Source organism: Cupressus sempervirens, chromosome 4 (assembly GCF_028749045.1).
Source record: "Cupressus sempervirens isolate cs-2001-9-10 chromosome 4, ASM2874904v1, whole genome shotgun sequence".
NCBI lineage: Eukaryota > Viridiplantae > Streptophyta > Pinopsida > Cupressales > Cupressaceae > Cupressus > Cupressus sempervirens.
Genome location: NC_143121.1, coordinates 256,179,502 through 256,200,136, shown reverse-complemented (window position 1 = coordinate 256,200,136; position 20,635 = coordinate 256,179,502). Strand labels below are relative to the sequence as shown.

General features: G+C 37.5%; 1 protein-coding gene across 1 annotated transcript; it reads left to right on the top strand.

Annotated features, from left to right (window-relative positions):
• Positions 1 to 11,453: 11,453 nt before the first annotated feature.
• Positions 11,454 to 15,876, top strand: LOC149560955 (putative nucleoredoxin 1). Its single transcript, XM_089824902.1, has 4 exons — positions 11,454 to 11,607; positions 12,179 to 12,658; positions 12,891 to 13,370; positions 14,990 to 15,876. Exons 1-4 carry the CDS (start codon positions 11,521 to 11,523, stop codon positions 15,659 to 15,661), a joined length of 1,719 nt encoding a protein of 572 aa, XP_089681028.1. The 5' UTR covers positions 11,454 to 11,520; the 3' UTR covers positions 15,662 to 15,876.
• The last annotated feature ends 4,759 nt before the right edge of the window (positions 15,877 to 20,635 follow it).

The following is a 20,635-nucleotide window of genomic DNA, read 5'->3' as shown; positions in this document are numbered from 1 at the left end:
GGACCACTATCCATTTTCCTTGGTGCCTTGAACTATTTCCACTTGCATCAATGATTCAACGTGACCGTGCACCATTCTCTCTCTCTCTCTCTCTCTCTCTCTCTCTCTCTCTCTCTCTCTCTCTCCCTATTCAATCTAGTGAACCAACTGGATCTGCCCTACATTTTAATGTCTCAAGTATTACCTCGTGGTCTGATTCGTGAACTTTCCAAAGAGTCTTATTATGTGGTTCTCCACCATATTTTATCAAGTGAACATTTTATGTGACAACAAGGTTTGAATAATGAAGAATTTGCCTCTTTGTTTTCCAATCCTCGAATAACCATAAGGGTTCTTCATAAAATATCATCTAAGCCATGTGCTGAAACAACCACCGCATTGATATGGTACTCTAAACCTTCACCATCTATAACTGAGTGATCTTATTTTTGTTTGGTTTGGACGTAATGACACAAATAATAATTTGTCCCTTCTTCATTTTCTTCAGATGCAATAATAGCAAAAATATGGCTTGCAGTGATAAATGTACAAAATGCGATCATTAATTCAGAAATACTTGGGTAAAAGTTATAAAATTACATATTGAAATTACAAAGATATATAAGTATATTTATTACCAGGTTGTACTAGGTCAGACAAGTGGTCAAAGTCAATAGACAAATCCATCTCTACCATTTTCAGTTTTTGTGGGGGACAATAGGTGTCAATTGGGTTCAAAATCCACGTATCCCATTTGTCCACCCATTCAGTTGACTCACAGTCATCCCAATTTTCCTTTGCACATAATGGACAATAGAATGCCATTTTTCATGTGTGGATACTCCATGAACCTGCATCAGAGCTTCTAAAAGAGTGCAACTCACTTGATCTTGTTAGTGTGCAACAATCCTCATATGGTGCAATGTTAGTATTATCTATCAACCAAAAAATCCTACAAACCGTAGACTCACCTTCCTTACCTGGACCCATTGTAGTGTTACACCACTAGACGATGGATTTTGCATCTGTCAATATTGCTCCATCTTTGTACTTTAGTTCTTCACGAGCTAAGGCTCTTTTGATGCATGCACCTACACCATCGTGCTCTCCTTTCCATGACTAGCCTCTGTGAAATTCCATATATATTGAATTCTACACAACCTATGCATCCTGCTCAACCAATAGAACATTTGTGCATTATTGAATTGAGATGTGCATTTTTCTAACCAAATAAGACATTGACGATATGATATGCTCCTATTATCCAAATCTCCATAAAATAGTTGAAAACAACCATTTATAAACTCTGTAGAATGTGATTGATCACTGCTAATGTAAAAATGGTACTCCCTCAAAATCTTCCTATCATCCTCTGTACTTGTAGGTGAATACATGAATGTTATGTGAACAAATATGAAAACCTATTGAGAAGTATAATACTTTGCTTGCACCTCATTTTGTGGTTGTAATGTGTAGTTCTTTGCAAAGTCTACAACTGAAACAATGGTATCTAGTGGAAACATATCCTTGCACAACTTAAATTGCAAATTCAACCATTGAGCTCTATGTGTATGCCATGCATACTCGTAAAGAATCTTTTCATAGAAAATCTTCATGAACTCATACACTAGAATCTTTTCAATGACTAAATCACATCTTTTACCTTATTTCCCATCTTTTAGAGCATGTGTCATTGTCTTATATTTTCTGTAATCTACTATTTCATTTCCAATTGCATGTGTACTATCCATATATTCACAAGTTGATAAAAGTTGCAAAGAACCACAAAATAAGCATGTACCATCCAAGCATGATGTCTTGTAAAATTTTTGGTTGTCCCCTATTTCACATAAAATGTTGGATATGAATTCCCTTGAAGATCTTGGAGGCTCATTCATGTCACAATCCTGCAAAACAAACTAAGAATGCAAAAACACACATATATGCCTAAAAACATCAAAATGGTTAGAAAATTCAATATGTATCCTACAACAACAAGTTGTGTTTGTGTGATTTATCTTCACATAAAAAGGTTTACCCATCTCAAAAAATCTTTGACTTATTCAAATTTGAGGATACATATGAATAAATTTTGCAAAAAATTGTGTCTGAGTTGAGTCTAAAAAATGTTTTGCATGTGGGTTGCGATTTTGGCTACCAATCCTCCTTCTTACAACATCTCTTTCATTAGGGGAAACCCGTGTTATTTTTTCAAAAATCTTTAATCAATGATTTCAAAGATTCACTAATTTCTTTATCCTTTCACGGTAGTCTATTGCTAAATGTCCATAACTCATTTTTTGTTGGATCTTCCAATCTCTCATGCCTTAGCATGGCTCCTTAGAGGACCTCTACCAATTTTCAATGTTTTGCTTGTCTTTCTCATGAGTCAAGCTTTCTTCATTTGGGTACTTACTATTGCTGATGTAAGTACTAGTCTTGTGATATTACTATCTTTGGTGCATGATTTAGAACCCACTTGTCATAAGCACTCATTAGATTCTTTACAATGCTTTTTTCATTTGAATCATCCATCATTCTTAGCCAAAGAATCTTCATGATAGGCCTAAATTTCAAATTCCTCACCATTTCAACAAATAATTGGCATTGACCTATAATATTTAATTCTTCAATGAATAATATCCACATACGATTAACTTTTCTTTGACAAGTATGCTTGCTAATCTTGTTAGGCATTGATTTCAAAATGTTAGTATCAATATCAATCAAATATTTTTGTCTTCTAAAACAAATTCTAGAAGGTGTTATAATTTCTTCCATTCCCCCAACATTTTGAACATCAACATAAGGTGGAGTGTTTTGTGTACCTTGAACCAAAGATGATGTTCCTTGGCAATAAGATGCAAAAGATGGAATATCACCTACTTGATATGTTGATGTTGTGCCTTCAACATGATATGATGGAGTGTGTACATCATCGGATCTACAAATTAGTGTCTCTTCAACATGAGAGGATGATATGACTCCAACATTGAAAGATGGTGTAGCTTCACAATTCAATTGTCTTCTTGAGCATAACAATCTCATTTGTTTTCTTTCTCTTTCCAATTCTTCCTCTTGGTTTTTTTGTATCAGTGGCTCTTGTTCCTCTTTGAAAGTCAATTCTTCATTATTGCTTTACAATTTTCTTTGTTCACATAGTAGTTTCATTTTATCTCTTTTATATGCCAAATCTCTCTCCCTCTCTTCATTTGTTTGAGTTTTTGGTTTCTTCCTTGGCATGATGATGATTTCTATATGTCAAATTATTCAAACATATAAATTACTTACAATTTGTAAATTACAAATCATTCAAATACATATAAAAATTACAATAATTTCAATGAATACATAATATATATTAAACAACTTGCCAAATTTCTAACCATGTCCAAATAACAATTCATTCAAACATAAAAATTTCAATGAATTCACTATATAGTAAACAACATGTCAAATTATAATCAAATTTGTCTCTATATAACAATAAAGAATATTTAAAAAGGACTGCACTAATCTTTTCTATAGAAAGAATATTCAAAAAGCCTTCAAATAGCATATCCAATGATTGAATTTGGTGTTTGCTAGCTTCAAATAGAATGAAAGAATCTTCAAAAAGCCTTCAAATAGTTTTTGATAACTTCCAATAGCTTGAAACCCATGTTTTCTGTTGGAAAAATAGAGTATACAGTAGACAAAAAATAGAATATGCATCAGTAGGGACCCAAACTTGCTTTATGACCATTTTTTGATGTTTTCATATAGTGTGTATGCACTATAAAGCGTACACACTGTGAAAAATAATCTCTCCCTATCCCACCATCCCCCATCCCCTACTCTCTCTCTCCTCTCCCATCTCCTACTCTATCTCTCACTCTCTCTCCTCTCCCATCCCCTACTCTCTCTCTCACTCTCCCTCTCCTACTCCCTCTCCCACTGCCTACTCTCTCTCCCATGATGCCCTACTCTCTCTCACCCTCTCCCCTCTCCCATCCCCTACTCTCCTCTCACACACTCCCATCCCCCCTCTCTCTCTCCCTCTCCCACCACCTACTCTCTCTCTCTCCCATCCCCTACTCTCTCTCTCCCCTCTCCCATCCCCTACTCTCTCTCACCCTCTCCCCTCTCCCATCCCCTACTCTCCTCTCACATACTCCCATCCCCCCTCTCTCTCTCCCTCTCCCACCACCTACTCTCTCTCTCTCCCATCCCCTACTCTCTCTCTCCCCTCTCCCATCCCCTACTCTCTCTCACCCTCTCTCCTCTCCCATCCCCTACTCTCTCTCTCTTACACTCCTATCCCCCCTCTCTCTCTCTCCCTCTCACACCACCTACTCTCTCTCTCCCTCCCACCCCCTACTCTCTCTCTCTCCCCTCTCCCATCCCCTACTCTCTCTCTCTCTCTCCATACTCTCTCTCCTCTCCCATCCCCTACTCTCTCACTCTCTCTCTCCTCTCTCATCCCCTACTCTCTCTCTCTATCTCTCTCCCTCTCCCATTGCCTACTCTCTCTCACTCTCTCTTCCATCCCCTACTCTATCTCACTCTCTCTCCTCTCCCACCCCCTACTCTCTCTTGCTCTCTCTCTCTCCTCTCCCATCCCCTACTCTCTCTTGCTCTCCCTCTCTTACTCCCTCTCCTACTACTTACTCTCTCCCCCATCCCTTGCTCTCTCTCTCTCTCTCTCTCTCTCTCTCTCTTACACACACTCCCATCCCCCCTCTCTCTCCCTCTCCCACCGCCTACTCTCTCTCCCATCCCCTACTCTCTCTCTCTCAGGCTACTCTCTCTCTTCTCCCTCTCCCATCCCCTACTCTTTCTCTCACTCACACACTCTCATCCTCCTCTCTCTCTCTCTCTCTCTCTCTCTTTCATCCCCTACTCTCTCTCACCCTCTTTCCTCTCTCATCCCCTACTCTCTCTCTTACACACACTTCCATCCCCCCTCTCTCTCTCTCCCATACTTAATCTCTCTCTCCCATCCCCTACACACTCTCTCTTTCTCTCTCTCTCTCTTGAGCTACTCTCTCTCCACCCTCTCCCATCCCCTACTCTCTCTCTCACTCACACACTCTCATCCTCCTCTCTCTCACTCTCCCTCTTCCTCTCCCACTCCCTCCCCCACCTCCTACTCTCTCTCTCTCTCTCTCCCATCCCCTACTCTTACTCTCTCTCTCTCTCCCATCTCGTTCTCTCTCTCTCTCTCTCTCTCTCTCTCTCTCTCTCTCTCTCTCTCTCTCTCTCTCTCTCTCTCTCTTCCACCCCCTACTCTCTCTCTCTCACATTCTCACACCCTCTCCCATCCCCTACTCTCTCTTACACACAATCCCATCCTCCTCTCTTTCCCCCTCTCCCACTCCCTCTCCCACCACCTACTCTCTCTCTCTCACTCTCTCTCTCCCATCTGCTACTCTTTCTCTCTCTTGAGCTACTCTCTCTCCTCTCTCCCATCCCCTACTCTCTCTCTTTCACACACACACACACACACACACTCCCATCCCCCCTCAATCTCCTCTCCCATCCCTTACTCTCTAGATCTTTCCCACACACTCCCATATCCCCCTCTCTCTCTCCCTCTCCCACCACCTACTATCTCTCTCTCAGTCTCTCTCTCTCTCCCTCTTTACTCTCTCTTTCTCTCTCTCCCATCCCCTACTCTCACTCTCTCTCTTCCCCATCCCCTATTCTCACTCTCTCTCTCTCTCTCCCCCATCCCATACTCTCTCTCTTACACTCACTCCCATCCCCCTCTCTCTCCTCCTCTCCCACCGCCTACTCTCTCTCTCTCTCTCTCTCTCTCTCTCTCTCTCTCTCTCTCTCTCCTCTCCTCTCCTATCCCCTACTCTCTCTCTCACTTGATCTTCCTCTCCCACTCCCTCTCCCACCACCTACTCTCTCTGACTCTCTCTCTCTCACTCTCACTCTCACTCTCTCCCTCTCTACTCTCTCTCTCTACCACCCCCTACTCTCTCACACTCTCACACTCTCTCCCATCCCCTACTCTCTCTCTCTCTTACACACATTTCCATCCCACTACCTACTCTCTCTCTCTCTCTCTCTCTCTCTCTCTCTCCCTCTCCCTCTCCCATCCCCTACTCTCTCTCTTTCACACACACACACACACCCATCCCCCCTCTCTCTCTCCTCTCCCATCCTCTACTCTCTCTCTCACTCGCACACTATCATCCTCCTTTCTCTCTCCCTCTCCCTCTCCCACTCCCTCTCCCACCACCTACTCTCTCTCTCTCTCTCTCTCCCATCTCCTACTCTCTCTATCTCTCTCTCCCTCTCTCCCATCCCCTACTCTCTCTACCACCCCCTACTTTCTCTCATCCCTTACACTCTCTCTTACACACACTCCCATCCCCCCTCTCTCTCCCCCTCTCCCACTCCCTCCCACCACCTACTCTCTCTCTCACATTCTCTCTCCCATCCCCTACTCTCTCTCTTTCACACACACACACACACACACACACACCCATCCCCCCCCTCTCTCCCCTCTCCCATCCCCTACTCTCTAGATCTCACACAAACTCCCATCCCCCCTCTCTCTCCCTCTCCCACTCCCTCTCCCACCACCTACTCCCTCTCTCTCCCACTCTCTCTCCCTCTCTACTCTCTCTCTCCCATCCCCTACTCTCACTCTCTCTCTCCCATCCCCTACTCTCTCTTTGCCACCCCTACCCTCTCTCACACTCTCTCTCATACTCCCATCCACCATCTCTCTCCCCCTCTCCCACTCCCTCTCCCACCACCTACTCTCTCTCTCTCTCCCCTCTGCCATCCCCTACTCTCTCTCTTTCACACACACACACCCATCCCCCCTCTCTCTCCTCTCCCATACCCTACTCTCTCTCTTTCACACACACACTCCCATTCTCCTCTCTCTCTCTCTCTCTCTCTCTCTCTCTCTCTCTCTCCCATCCCCTACTCTCAATCTCTCTCTCACATCCCCTATGCTCAATCTTTCTCTCCATCTTGTACTCTCTCTCTGCCACCCCTACTCTCTCCCATCCCCTACTCTCTCTCTCTCTCTCCCCCATCTTGTACTCTCTCTCTGTCACCCCTACACTCTCTCTCTCTCACACACACACTTCCTCTCTCCCCCTCTCTCATCCCCCCCCCTCTCTCTCTCTCCCTCACACACACACACACACCCATCCACCCTCTCCTCTCTCTCTCTCTCTCTCTCTCTCTCTCTCTCACTCTGCCTCTCTCCTTCCCTCTCTATGCACTATTTAGGCCTTAATAGTGTGTGTACACTAAAGCACGTATGCACTAAAGTGTGCACGTGCTATTAAGACTCAAATTATAGAAAGCTTTGAATAGCACATGCGTGTTATAGAGTGCATGCACTATAGGGCACACACGCTATTTAAAGCTTTGCATTCTACCAAGCCTAAGGCTTGGTTTTGTCTTGGGAATCCAACCCAAAGGTTTGGAGTCTGTAAATTGGTCTGAGATGTGTTTTGCTACAAACATACAAAAAATGATTGATTTTTGTTGTGTGCTCTCCTTCAAATTTCCTCACAGTTGACCATCGATAAAATCAGGCTACATGAGATTGTAGGTCTCTGTGTTAGCTATATAACCATATAATTTAGTTTTTATTTGAACTATTTCAAGCCTTTCAACTATAATTTCTTTTGAATGTATGTCCATTTTTTGTCAAAAACTAACATGTACTGATTGGGCCATAGATTTTAGCTCATTCATCAAATTTTGCAACAACTTAGTTTTTTAGAAACTAAACTCCATTCTATACACTTTGAAAAAAAAAAGTTTTGATTTTAGATTAGTTTTCAATCATTTCTACGGGGAGCACATAGATATTTCACATTTTTGGGATGTGTCTAATTAAAAAATTCATTAAAAAAATACACATTATAAAATTACTAGAAAAATCTAGGATAAACTACATAGTGTTAGGTAAATTTTGACTAGAATGATTAAAGAATTTCGAAAAAAAAGTTAAAATTTTAGGGGTGCCACACTTTTTACTGTGTTATGTTTTTTTGGAATAAATAGTACCACTTTCTATGGCCCCCTTTTTTGAGGACCTAAAACTAAACCATTTTGAAAAAAATTTAGTAGTTTAGAAACTAGATTCAAAGGACTACTACTTTTGTTTTTGTCATATCTTAAAATTTTGAGCGTAACTATCTTCAAATTTTTGTTGAAGTTTAGAAATTGTTGATTTCGGAAAAAAAAGTGTCCACTTATACCCCCTTTTGGCACCACAACTTGGTGCACTTACCCAATATTGAAGACATAGCTCACTCTATCCAACCAAGTAAGCATTAGAAGCAAAAAAAGCCTCCAATAATGCTGAGAGGTAAGACATGTACACTAAAACTGAATGCATAACATCTTGCAAAATGAAGAACCAGGAACATCGAGAGTATAGAAGAAGTACAAACACTTATACATACATGTGTCATCCACACATCATGAGGCTAATATTGTGGAAGGAACACTCACGCGATAAAGGAAGATGAGAAAAATGGCCAACACAAAACCCCCCAAGGCACTTTATAATGTAGTGCGAGTACAACAAGACACAAAGATGTGCAAGATCCTAAAATGCAATAGAACAATGCTTTATCTCAATGCATTTGAATAAAAATACTATAAATGATGTTAACAAAGATCAGAAGAGACATAAGGTTGATACAATAGAAAGTACAACCCATGACAAGTCATCCCAAGCAACAAAAATGATTCCTAGACTTAAAACAATCAAGATATTCACCAAAGTGCAAAAATGCAAGAAAGTGAATAGAATGTACCTAGGGTAGAATATAGAATAAAAAACAACATCGCTAGAAAGATCACAAAACAATATTTTTAATGATATAAAGTTTTTTTTAAAACAAAGTTCAAATGCTTAAGATATGTCTCCTAGAGTGCAAAATATAACCCCTGACTTTGATGACATAAATAGAAAGCCAAACAATACCAAAATCCAAAATAACCTACACGATGACAATGAGCTTGGAAAGAGATTTCTGATGATAGATTTATCAAAAAAAAACCCTGTATGCCGAAGATATGACCAACATGCCATCGATTACTTTTTATGACACAATTTTTTAAATGAATGACAGTTTGAAGGTCGTCAAATTTTAACTCATTTCATGACCTACACATATGTCAGTGCTGACATTCTTCTCTGACACTATTTTCTCCAAAAAAGTGTGCATGCTTTATTTTAAAATAAAGGTGTTGTCAAAGGGCCCTTGGTCTATTGGTGAAGTTGAAAGGCTCACAAAGAGCCCACCAGGGATCAAATCTTGCTGACTGCAAGGCCCTTGACATCTAAAATGGATGAGGTTGCAATTGTGCCCCATGCAAATTTGGAAAAATGGATACCCTTCAATCCTTGGTTCTTAACCAAAGAGGCTAGTTGAAAATTACTGAACCTCCATTAAAAAAAAAGGAAATTAAAAAAGAAGAAGCTATTTTTTTCAAAAAAAATTGCACACTTTTTTTAACCATGCACATTTCTACAAAAAAGCATGCCCCTCCTTTTTAACAAAGCACTTTTTTGATGAAAAATAAAAAATCATCACCTTAGGAGGTGTGTATGATTTAAAGGCAATTTTTTTTTTGCCTCAAATTGAAAAAAAAATTATATAAAAATGAGGGTTTTTTGGTGCTAAAAATCCAACGTTGAGGTCCATTTGGGCTCAAAGTGCACTGAAGAAAATGTCCTCCCCAAGATCCAATTGAGATTCTTTAAGAAAAAATACAGATCTGAAAATTAATGTCAAACCTTCAATAGAAAGAATAGGGGCATGAAAGTTTGATACCATGTTGAAGTTGAGGAAACCTCATTCCAGGACTCCCAAGAATCACTTGCATGCAGAGACTTGTCACAAAAAGAGAGAAAAAAACCAAGTTGGCTTGAATTCAGATATCCACTGAGGATGAGAAATTCTTGATGTGCAAAAGATAAATTGCAATTGTATTGAATGAATGAATTACAAAGAGAAATCCATCCTTATAAATGGAGATCAAAACCCTAAAAGGTAACTAACCTAGGTTGCATTATAATAGTTAATAAAAGAATTAATTATTATATGTCTAAAGTTTAGCTTAAGTAAAATAAAGCTAATAAGTGACTTAACAATTAAATCAAAATATTTTAATTAAAAAGAAAATACTTATACTTCGTTGTTTGCATAGTGGTGTTTGTTTTGCCACGAGATTTCAAACCCATCACAAACTCCTATTCTTAACAATGAACAAAAACAAAGGAGTAAATGCAACATTAAGCTATGAGATGATGACACCTTTAGACTCCATTCTCAACAATGTCACCTACTGATTGCATAGCCAAAATTTAAGTTTCAAATGAGATTCTTTAATCTACATTAAATTGTAATTCTCTAATCATCCACACTCTTTCTTCATAAGATAATAATTTTCACCAATAGAACTGTCAAAAAATATTTTTTAAAAATAATTTTAATTTCTATAAATTATTAATTTTGAAGTAAATGTCACATCCAAATTTGATTACAATTTCCTCGGATAATGATGTAGGAGTTACCTATGTTAAGGTTAATCATTTGTTTGATAGCATATTTTTGAAAAAATGAAATTGTTATGGATAGGAAGAAAATCCATTTTGGCCAACTTGGAGAGCAATTTTGCTGCACCCTCATCTCGCTCTTATCCATTCAATGAACCCATGACAAAGATATGAACACAGTTTTCGAAAAGACAAGACGTTGATAAATCATCATCCATTTGTCATTGCAAGACGCGTGGGCACCTCCAAAGAAAACCTTAAAAAAGAAAATTCTCTATGGGCTCTCACACAGGAAACGTAGTGGTAAAAAAGCAATTTGTATGCGAATTGGGATCTAATTAACATTTGAATATAGAGTACTTTTGCAAAACAAAATCTTGGCCAACTGGTTATTTTTTGCTCCGTCTTTCAAAAATAGTTCCATAGCAAGGGTTTTCTTGTGGAATAATGCGTGTGTTCTTTTCCGTTAAAAAAGCCAGAAGGACAAGGGTATTTTTCTTTTTCAAATTGCCTTTGCATCTTTAAGGTCTAGTTAGGGAAACCACACTTTGATTGGGGTTAATCTTTTGCAGATTTTTGTTTTTATAGTGTGCAAGTCCTCCAAACTTTTTGAACTAGTCTGCCAATAGTAAACTACATTATTGAGCAATACAGTTTACATAATGCACCATACAATTAGTAATTGAAACAACCCAAAAACGCCATAACACAATGAAATAACCCATAACTTGAAAAATTTACCCAAAACAATAACACAAGTATATTATTCCAGCCAACAGATTTCCAAATATAGAGGACGTTGCAATTATCTTGAGAGATAAGGAAGTAATTACTGCAAAGAAGGGAACTTGGTCATTCATGAACATGACCATCACTTTATCTTTCTTCTCTCCTACGCTACTGGACTATAAAAAGGGGATAAGATTGCCATCAGTACATAAGTGATGAGTTCTGAAATCGAGGAACTTGTTTAGTGTGGATCGGTTAGAATTCAATTGTATAGTATGGCTGAGCTTGAAACCAAACAGAGCCTGAAGTCCCTGCTCTGCACCGAGGAAAGAGATTTTCTTATCAGAAACAATGGAGAACAGGTGAATTATATCAATTTGGTTTCAGTTTTGATGATTTTGCACACTGATTCCTCTAGCTAATTAACTCTTTTCTTACGATTCAAGTGTCCCAACCGCTATTTTTTTCCTCCGTTTTAAGTTATTCTAGTTTGGAATTTCATACTTTTCTGCTGTTCATCCGGATTGAATTTATGATTGGATGTGCAGAACTCTATTGTTATGGCTATAATCTGTCAGATTGAAAGAGGTATTCTGTTCATTAAGATTAGGCATGGTCGTTTGCTAATGGGTATATAGCGATGTGTTCTTTTAGAAGAAATTGGCTGTAATTACTTCCAACTGTTCAACACCATTCTGTTGTTTTAGATTAAATTTTACTGATAGCATAAGTTCTTGAAGGGCTAATTTGCCATGAAGCAATACAAATTATTGTTAGATTAAATCTGGTAGTGGGATATGTTCTTTTGCATTCTAAATGATTCTGATCCTAATGGTCGATGGTAAGGAGGTACAAAATTTTCTTAAAAATTTTCTTCGCATATTTATTTTGCTGTGATTCATCATTCAGACATGGTTGTTTCAAAATTTTCAGGTTAAAGTGGAGAAACTGGAAGGGAAGATAGTGGGTTTATACTTTTCTGCCCACTGGTGTCCTCCATGCAGGGTGTTTACCCCTGTTCTTTCAGAAGTGTATACAAAGTTAGCGGAGAAAGGGGATTTCGAGATCGTCTTTGTGTCTGATGATGAAGATGACAAATCATTTGAAGAGTATCACAAGACCATGCCATGGCTCGCCTTACCATTGTCAGATACAGAGGCCAAAGAGAAACTCGATCAGGAATTTGATGTCAAAGGCATTCCCACCCTAATCCTTTTGGACCAGAAGGGCAAAACGATTAGTACTGATGGTGTAAGTATCATTGGAGATTATGGCGTGGAGGCTTATCCATTTAGCAAAGAGAGGATCTCTGAACTTAAAGCTGAGGAGGAGGCTATTAAGCTTTCACAATCCGTGAATTCTCTTCTTGTTTCTCCGGACAGAGATTTTGTCATTGGCAAGGGAGGAAAAAAAGTGAGTGAGATTAATGTCATCGATTTCCCAGTTGAGGGTTCGATTTTCACAGGATACCTCTTTATTATGAATATGATATTTAGGGTTTCTCTGTTTTTTAAACCGGTTCTTAATTTTATTATTCTTAAATTTCAGCTATCTTTGTAGCACAAGCAGTACCAAATTTGATAATGATATCGCATATGAATCCATTGGAATTGCTAAAGTTTTACTCTTCTTTCTTGATAAACAGGTGCCTATATCAGAGCTGGTAGGCAAGACTGTTTGCCTCTATTTTTCAGCTCATTGGTGCCCTCCTTGCAGAGGGTTTACTCCAAAGCTTATAAAATTCTACAATGATCTGAAGAGCAAGGGCGAAGACTTGGAGATCGTGTTCATCTCTAGCGACCGAGATGCGGAGACCTTTGAAGAATATTTTGGAAGCATGCCATGGCTTGCTCTGCCTTTTCGAGACCGGCAGGCGAAGTATCTGGGGCGATACTTTGAAATCGGAGGCATCCCAACCTTGATTGTACTCGGACCAGATGGGAAAACGTTACAAACAGAAGCTGTGGAACTGGTTATGGAACATGGTGTTGAAGTTTATCCATTTACGAAGGAGAAATTGGATGAACTCAAAGCCAAAGAGGAAGCCATACGTGCTGCACAGACCTTGGAATCTCTGCTAGTCTCTGATGAGCGCAATTTTGTTATCACAAACAGTGGCGGAAAGGTAAATACCTGATCCGTTCAACCTTTCATCACCAGTTGCGGAGATTTTACTTTTTTTTCTTTTATTTTATCTACGTGTGATCCTAAACAGCTAGATTAGTGGAAACAAATTAGGACACTGAAATCGCAAGAATTGAAAAGATGCACAATAGAGGCAGCTATCAATCCAGGGTTTCACCCCACGACTATCCATAATCTCCATAAGACTCTTTCATGACAAGTAAAATACAAGAAACAATAGATAGCCTTGACTTGAACATTAGGCTAGTGTAATGTGGCAACATCTGTTCAGGTGTTTGTATTTTTCAGTTTGTTAGTTCAATTGAAAATCAGAAACCACTCATCTTTGATTGTACTTTCCGTTAGTTTAATTTAAAAACGAAACTCAGAAAACATTTGACATTACAATGGTGTTTAAAGTCATTTTCAGTGAGACATATGGAAACAGGGCAGCTAGACATAGCGATAGCTAGCTTATTCAGTACAATCTGACACAACCCCTGATGAACCAACCAGCCATACGATTCATCATGTAGAGGGTTTTCCATACTACAATATATTGTACTAAAGTAAGGGTACATACAATAGATAACTTTATAATTGTATAGGGGCCTGAAAGACACCAAATTGTATTGTTTCAGCAATAATCCTCTTGTATGAAAGGAAAGGGGACATGCAATCCGGCTCACACTCTGATGAACAAATCAGGGATGTTTTCCTATCACGCGCAGGGTTCTCTATAGCTTTAATATATTGCACTAAATTAAGGGTACATACCACAGATAACTTTATAATGGTAGGCTATTGGGCCTGAAAGGCAACAATGTTATTATTGTTCAGCAACAATCCCTCTATGAAACTTAAGGGGGACATGACAGGTAGATTTAGTCAATATTTTATTCAGTATATTCTTACTCTCACTCTTATGAATCTACGAGCTATGTTTCTTCTTTTGATCTCATCTATCCTGATGATGTATCATGTAGTGTGATCTGAAATGTTGATATAAAAAATCTTACACAATAAAAAATCCAAAAATTTCATGTAAAAAACTACTATATTTCCAAACTGTACAATTGCCTTAATCGGACTTTTTTTTTTCTTTCCCTTTTCAATGTTTCATTCCAGACTTTACTTTTTCCTTTCAAGTATTGAGTTTACTTCAATTCCACTTTTCCCTACAAAAAAAAAAAAATGCTCTCTCCACTTCCAAAAAAAATGTCTCTTTTGAGAATTTGATGTTTTTTTCAAGCAGGTTCCTAAGAAAGGGGCTTGAACATTGGAGGAAATTAGTTTAACATAGTTGTATCCAGACACAACCTTGAAATATTTATCCGTGAAAATCTCAAATATTTTAGCTTTTATATTTATTTTAATATATGCTACAATTGCCACATTTGTGATCTATCATTTGACCTCTATCAACAGTAGTTTTGCAAAAGAGTTAATTCACTTAATGCTGTAATTGTTCCAAAAAGGGCATTGTAATGCCCATCTGGATCCCTTAGCTTTTAACTAACCTTTTACCTGTACAATTGGTGCAAGCGACCGATATATGTGTGCTAGTAACTTGGTAAAGCCGTAATAAGAAGATCATTCTTGACTTTGATTCTGATGCAGGTGCCAGTTTCTGAGCTCACAGGCAAAACAGTTGGTTTATATTTTTCTGCTCATTGGTGCCCACCATGTCGAGCATTCACGCCAAAGCTTGCACAAGTATACAATAAGCTTAAGGAAAATAGAGAAGCCTTTGAGATTGTTTTCCTCTCTAGTGACAAAGACCAAGAATCCTTTGATGAGTACTATGCAAGTATGCCATGGTTAGCTCTTCCATTTGGAGACAAAGTTAAGAAGGATCTAAGCCGCTACTTCAGAATTAAATCAATTCCATCTTTGCTCGTAATCGGCCCCGATGGGAAAACTGTGACAACAGATGGCAAAAACATTGTTTCTGTCCATGGAGCCAAGGCATATCCCTTTACCGATGCACGCCTTATAGAGCTGCAGAAAGAAAAGGAAGAAGCAGCAGAGAAATATCCAAAGGAAATAAATCATGATCTTCATGAACATTCTCTGAATTTGATTCGGAGGATTTCTTATGTCTGTGATGGGTGTCAGGAAGAAGGCAGTAGTTTGTCTTTCTACTGCAAAGAATGTGATTTTGATCTTCATCCAGATTGTGCTTTGAAGGATAACCACTCTGGTGAAAACGGGAAACACCAAACACCTCTTGAAAATGGGGACAAGCCAGCAGGAGTCATCTGCGATGGAGATGCTTGTCGAAGGGTTTAAGCATGCAAGAAAGTAAACCCTTCAGAAGGCTTTTCTTATAGCAGTATATTTTATGGAGGGTTATATAATAAATTGGCAGTTTGAACATAAACTTGCTTTCTGTAAATAGTTGCACAGAAGCTCTTATGGCCTGAAGTTTATTTAGCATATGTATGATATGAACATGCTATATAATGGAGGATCTTTAGCTACTAAATATATTTCCTTCTTTTGGATGTATTGTTTCCCCTGTGTGATCTTGGCAGTTGAGCATTATTTGTAGTTTTATCATGCCAATAGTTCACAACATGGGAATTTCATAAGGATATAAACCCTTAAATTAGGAACAATAGGCTTACTGTCTGTAATCTAGGAATAGAGTATTTTTGTCAAACAGCTCTATGAATTTTGCATTTGGTCTAGTGTCGTTTATGACTGTAGTCTGGCATCAGCAATGTTTTTTCTTTTTAAATTTCATTTTTTTTGTTGATTATTGATGCTTGGCTTTTATGAGACACCTTGAATGCATTTGCTGTAGCTCTAATTCTGAATCAGTATCAGATGCGGGTGAATTTCGTGGTGGTAGTCAACTTTCAGAAGTATTTTGGCAGGTCCTTAGAAGTTGTGAAGCTAAGAAAATGGAAAAATCATGACAAGCCCTTATAGAAATGTCCAACCTTTCTATTTTATTGGTTTCCTAATGATGTATTCAAAACTATTCTTGCCGTTTTGTTATGGCCTCTCAAATGAAGGGGCTATCTACCATGTTGCATTTACAGTCTCTCATGTTGAACCCCACAGATCCATAGCATGCTAATCTTATCATATGAAGCTATATATTTTACAGGTGACAAAAATAATCCCATAACATCCATAGAAAGTTATATTTTAGTATATGCTGCATAGAATCCCATCAGATGCTGAGCACCATGGTACATCGCTCATAGCACCGCCTTTCTAATGCGAAAAATGCTTATCGTTCATTGAGCTGCTGTCTTCAAATATGCCGAGCAAAATGCTTTTGTGGTCCCTTAACTTGGTATCAATGTCAGCCTGTGGAGTCCACATAGTGACATGTCATCACATGTTCTAATTCGTGCCTAAAGGTGCTTGAGTGAGAATATACGATGGGAGTAAGAATATGCCTTGGGGTGGGGTGTAATCTAATCTCACGATGCAGATGTTTGAGAATGAGAATGTCTTTAGGGGCTGAAAATCTAGTCAGATGCTTGAGAATGAGAATATGTCTTCGTGAGTTGTAAATTGGCCTAAAGTTGCTTATGCTTCATGTTCATGTCTTCGTGAGGTGTAAATTGGCCTAAGGTTGTTTATGCTTCATGTTCATGTCTTCGTGAGGTGTAAATTGGCCTAAAGTTATTTATGCTGCATGTTCATCTTAATAAGTGTCATACATAGAAGCTTCTTCTTTGTGATATGTAAGCCATAAAGTTTGCATGTGATGTGAGATGCACACTATAATATAGTAGGAATAAGAGTAAGGGTGTGGTATCATGAGGAGACTTTGGAATCTATTTTTTAAGAGTACGAAGTTCCATCAGCTAAAACAATATTGTTAGAGGAGTAAATGAAATATTCTTTTCAAAAGTAGCATCTCCTACTTTAGAGTTGTATATTTGAGTTGGTCGAGAGGTGGGGGAAGGGAGGTGAGTAAGGGGCTAATTTTTTTCCCATAAGTTGAAAAATTCATGGGAATCTAATTTTTGCAATACCAACTATTTTTTTAGGAAGAGCTCCTTTATGGAACCACATCCCAAACAAGGTTGAATGTGTTTGAGATCTCCACTACAACAATAATACAAGGGTACAAAAAGTTTTAAGATGTGAGGCACAAACCTATAAAAATATTGTTCGCAAAGAATGTGAACTTTGTTGGACTTCAAATTGACTTGTTTTATACTTCAGTTCATAAATCATATGTGTACAAGAAACCTCATTAAATATGAGCTACTTTGATCACATACATGCAAGTATAATTAAGTTATGAGTTTGAATCTAAATGTGATTGTAGGTATGAGAACCTAGTAATTTTTGTGGTGTGTGGATGTATGCACAAAAAAAAGTTAAATAAATATACATAATTAAATCATTTGATAGTATGATACTTCATTATTGATTAAATGTCAATTGATAGTTCACAAATATTCAAATAAACCATATCATATATGTCTATGTTCATGATTGCATAAAAACGAAAAAATATTACAATTTCAAACTCTAGCACATGATTCATTAATCATTGAATGGATTAAAAAACAAACAAACCATATATTGGATTTTCATCTTCAACTATTGCAAGTTGTTGATCATTTGGACCCAAAGTGGTTCCTTTTGTACTAGATACACCATGTGTAGGGATGTGATCATCATCATCATAAGTTGGAGCAAGTTTGGTAAAATCCTCTATGGTTGCATCCAAGTTGGCACATTCAAGAGCTACATCCCAAAGATTTGTTGCCTCATCCTTGTATTGTTCCTTCTTGCATGGCATAAGTCACAAGTTAGATTGAATATAAACTAAGTTCATCATTTTTTGAATCCTACTGGTTACACTTCATCGAGTGTATAAAGGAGCATGTATTTTGATTTTGTTCAAAAGCAAAACAACTTCAAACCTAGATAGTTTTCAAAAAATCAAAATGCAAAACAAATTAAAGAATGTTAAATACTGAATTATAGAATACAAGTGGTTAAGAAAACAAAATAAATTTTCTTCTAAGAGGATCTTGATTGCAAGAGGTTGGAGGTACCCAAAATTTTCAATATAGAGGAACCACTATGCAACAACTTCCTTGTCATATTTGTCATCAATAATTGTTGGAGTAAAACTTCTTCCTAAGACAAATAAGCCAGATTCTTTTGTACCTTCTATATGCACTTCTTCATCTTAAAACTCTAGTGAATCTCCTTTTGCACCCATTACAAATTTCTTTATCTCTATATGGCACTAATCTTCTTGACATAGAAAATAGTTTCTTTCTCTAGCACCGCAAAAACAAGCCATATGCAAGGAGGTGATAATGAGGGGTTATCTTTTCCCAACAACGATGACTGATTGATTCCACCTTATTTCCTAAGGTTTGACATTCTATGGAGTCAATATGTTTTTGATTTCCAATTTTACTTTCCAAACCATTGTCCATGCCATCACAGACCTTCCCTAAATAAGCTACAAATATTAGCAAATTAGATCATAATAATGATAGACTTGGTCAATTCCAATATTTAATCAATATTGAGCCCAACAACTATTGTCCAAGACCAATGACTCAACCTTTTGGACCCTCTCTAAATGTGAAGCCTTCCATACACTCCATTGTTGTAAATAAGCATTTGACCCAATAATACTATGATATAGAAACCAATTCTCAACAACCAAAGTAATTAATAAAAACATAAATATGTAAATAAAACATTAAATAAATATTAAGAAACTTTATATACCAATTGATAAATGAACATGACATACTTAAAATTAATTAATGAATAAAATATAGTATTTAACTTCAATAAATCCAATCTTGAAAAAGATTTAAATATTGATCTTGTGACATTTAGTGGTTCATCACAAACATTTGAATCTCCTTGTCGTCTTCATATATTCATGACGTTGGCTATATTTTAGTGCCAATTGGTTACATCACCAAGTTGAGAGAGCATATGGTGTATGGTGTTTGATGAGGAGGAAATAATACACCCATGTAGAGTCTGGTTAAGGTCTTAGAAGGATATATGATTCCCTTCTAAACACCTCACTTTTCTATCCAAGAGTTTCATGAGGATGTTGATGAGGATACCACTTGTCTAGAGATTGCGCTTTTTCATGTTTAGAGTTTCAAGAGTACTATCAAGAGAGAGTGTGTAAAGTAAATCAACCCATGGTGAATATCAATTATAACCAACTATCTTGAGGTCAATTAACATAAAAGTGATAAAATATATATGAATGGGTAATCAAGTGTGTTTTGAGTGTAATAATACAAGTTGAAGACCTTGTTAAACTAATATAACTGTTTTTAGTGGTAGTAACTAAAAGTACTAGAATTAGGGATCAATCCATGTGATTGAGAAGCTTACTTCTAAAAATGAGCATACAGGTCTAGAGAATGACCACATGACTCAAAGATGTCTATGTGACACACTAGCATTGTGTATAAGTAGAGTTCTAGAATCATGGATTTGACATAATGAATGCTAAAATGCGTAAGGTAAATGCTCAAAAATATCTACTAGATTGAACACAATAACTAGAAAGTAAAGAAACTTAGTCTATGAACTAAATACCAAGTGTATTATGAATTTGAACTAATCTAAATAGATGCTTTTTCATATTTTATGAATATCAAAGTGAAATGAAAAAAGATGGAAGAGGAGAGAAGAAATAAAATTTGAAGGTTAAAATTGTGAATCCAAAGAGCTCCTAAGATCACAAAACTTGGGCACAGACAAAAAAGAAAATAGCTAGGCTCATTTGAGAGACTTGCCTCATTCAAACCCTTGATTTAGTGTTTCCACCTCTATATGGGTAAAACTTGGTGATAGATAACCAACGAATAATAATGAAATGATAATGATAATAGTGCTTATCTAATTGAGAAAATAGAATCCTGGATAAGAAAGAAAACCATAATTCTCTACATGATGAAGGAAGTGCAATACAGGGAGATGGATAACTCCCCAAGAAACCAAATAGAGACATCAATGGAGTGATGATAACATCAAGAAAGCCAAGGTGATGCACAAAGAGTCCAAAACCTGCAAGATAATAGCAAGTTGGAGTGAAGAGCACAAGAAAGTGAAGGTTGAGTATTGCAAGTGATTGAGTGGGTGGGTGATTAGCTTATAGAAGATAAGTGCAAGTACTTAAAAAAATTCTAATTCATTATTTGAAATAATAATAATACTAAAAACTCATTATTTAAATGTAACTCCAATTGAATCTTTATTAGTTAAATAATTATAATAATTCAATATTAA

Bases quoted from the DNA above. Each gene is read 5' to 3' on its own strand.
- LOC149560955 (XM_089824902.1), top strand. From the start codon at position 11,521: ATGGCTGAGCTTGAAACCAAACAGAGCCTGAAGTCCCTGCTCTGCACC. The intron at 11,608-12,178 runs GTGAATTATATC...CAAAATTTTCAG, and splicing joins TCAGAAACAATGGAGAACAG to GTTAAAGTGGAGAAACTGGA. The intron at 13,371-14,989 runs GTAAATACCTGA...ATTCTGATGCAG, and splicing joins TCACAAACAGTGGCGGAAAG to GTGCCAGTTTCTGAGCTCAC.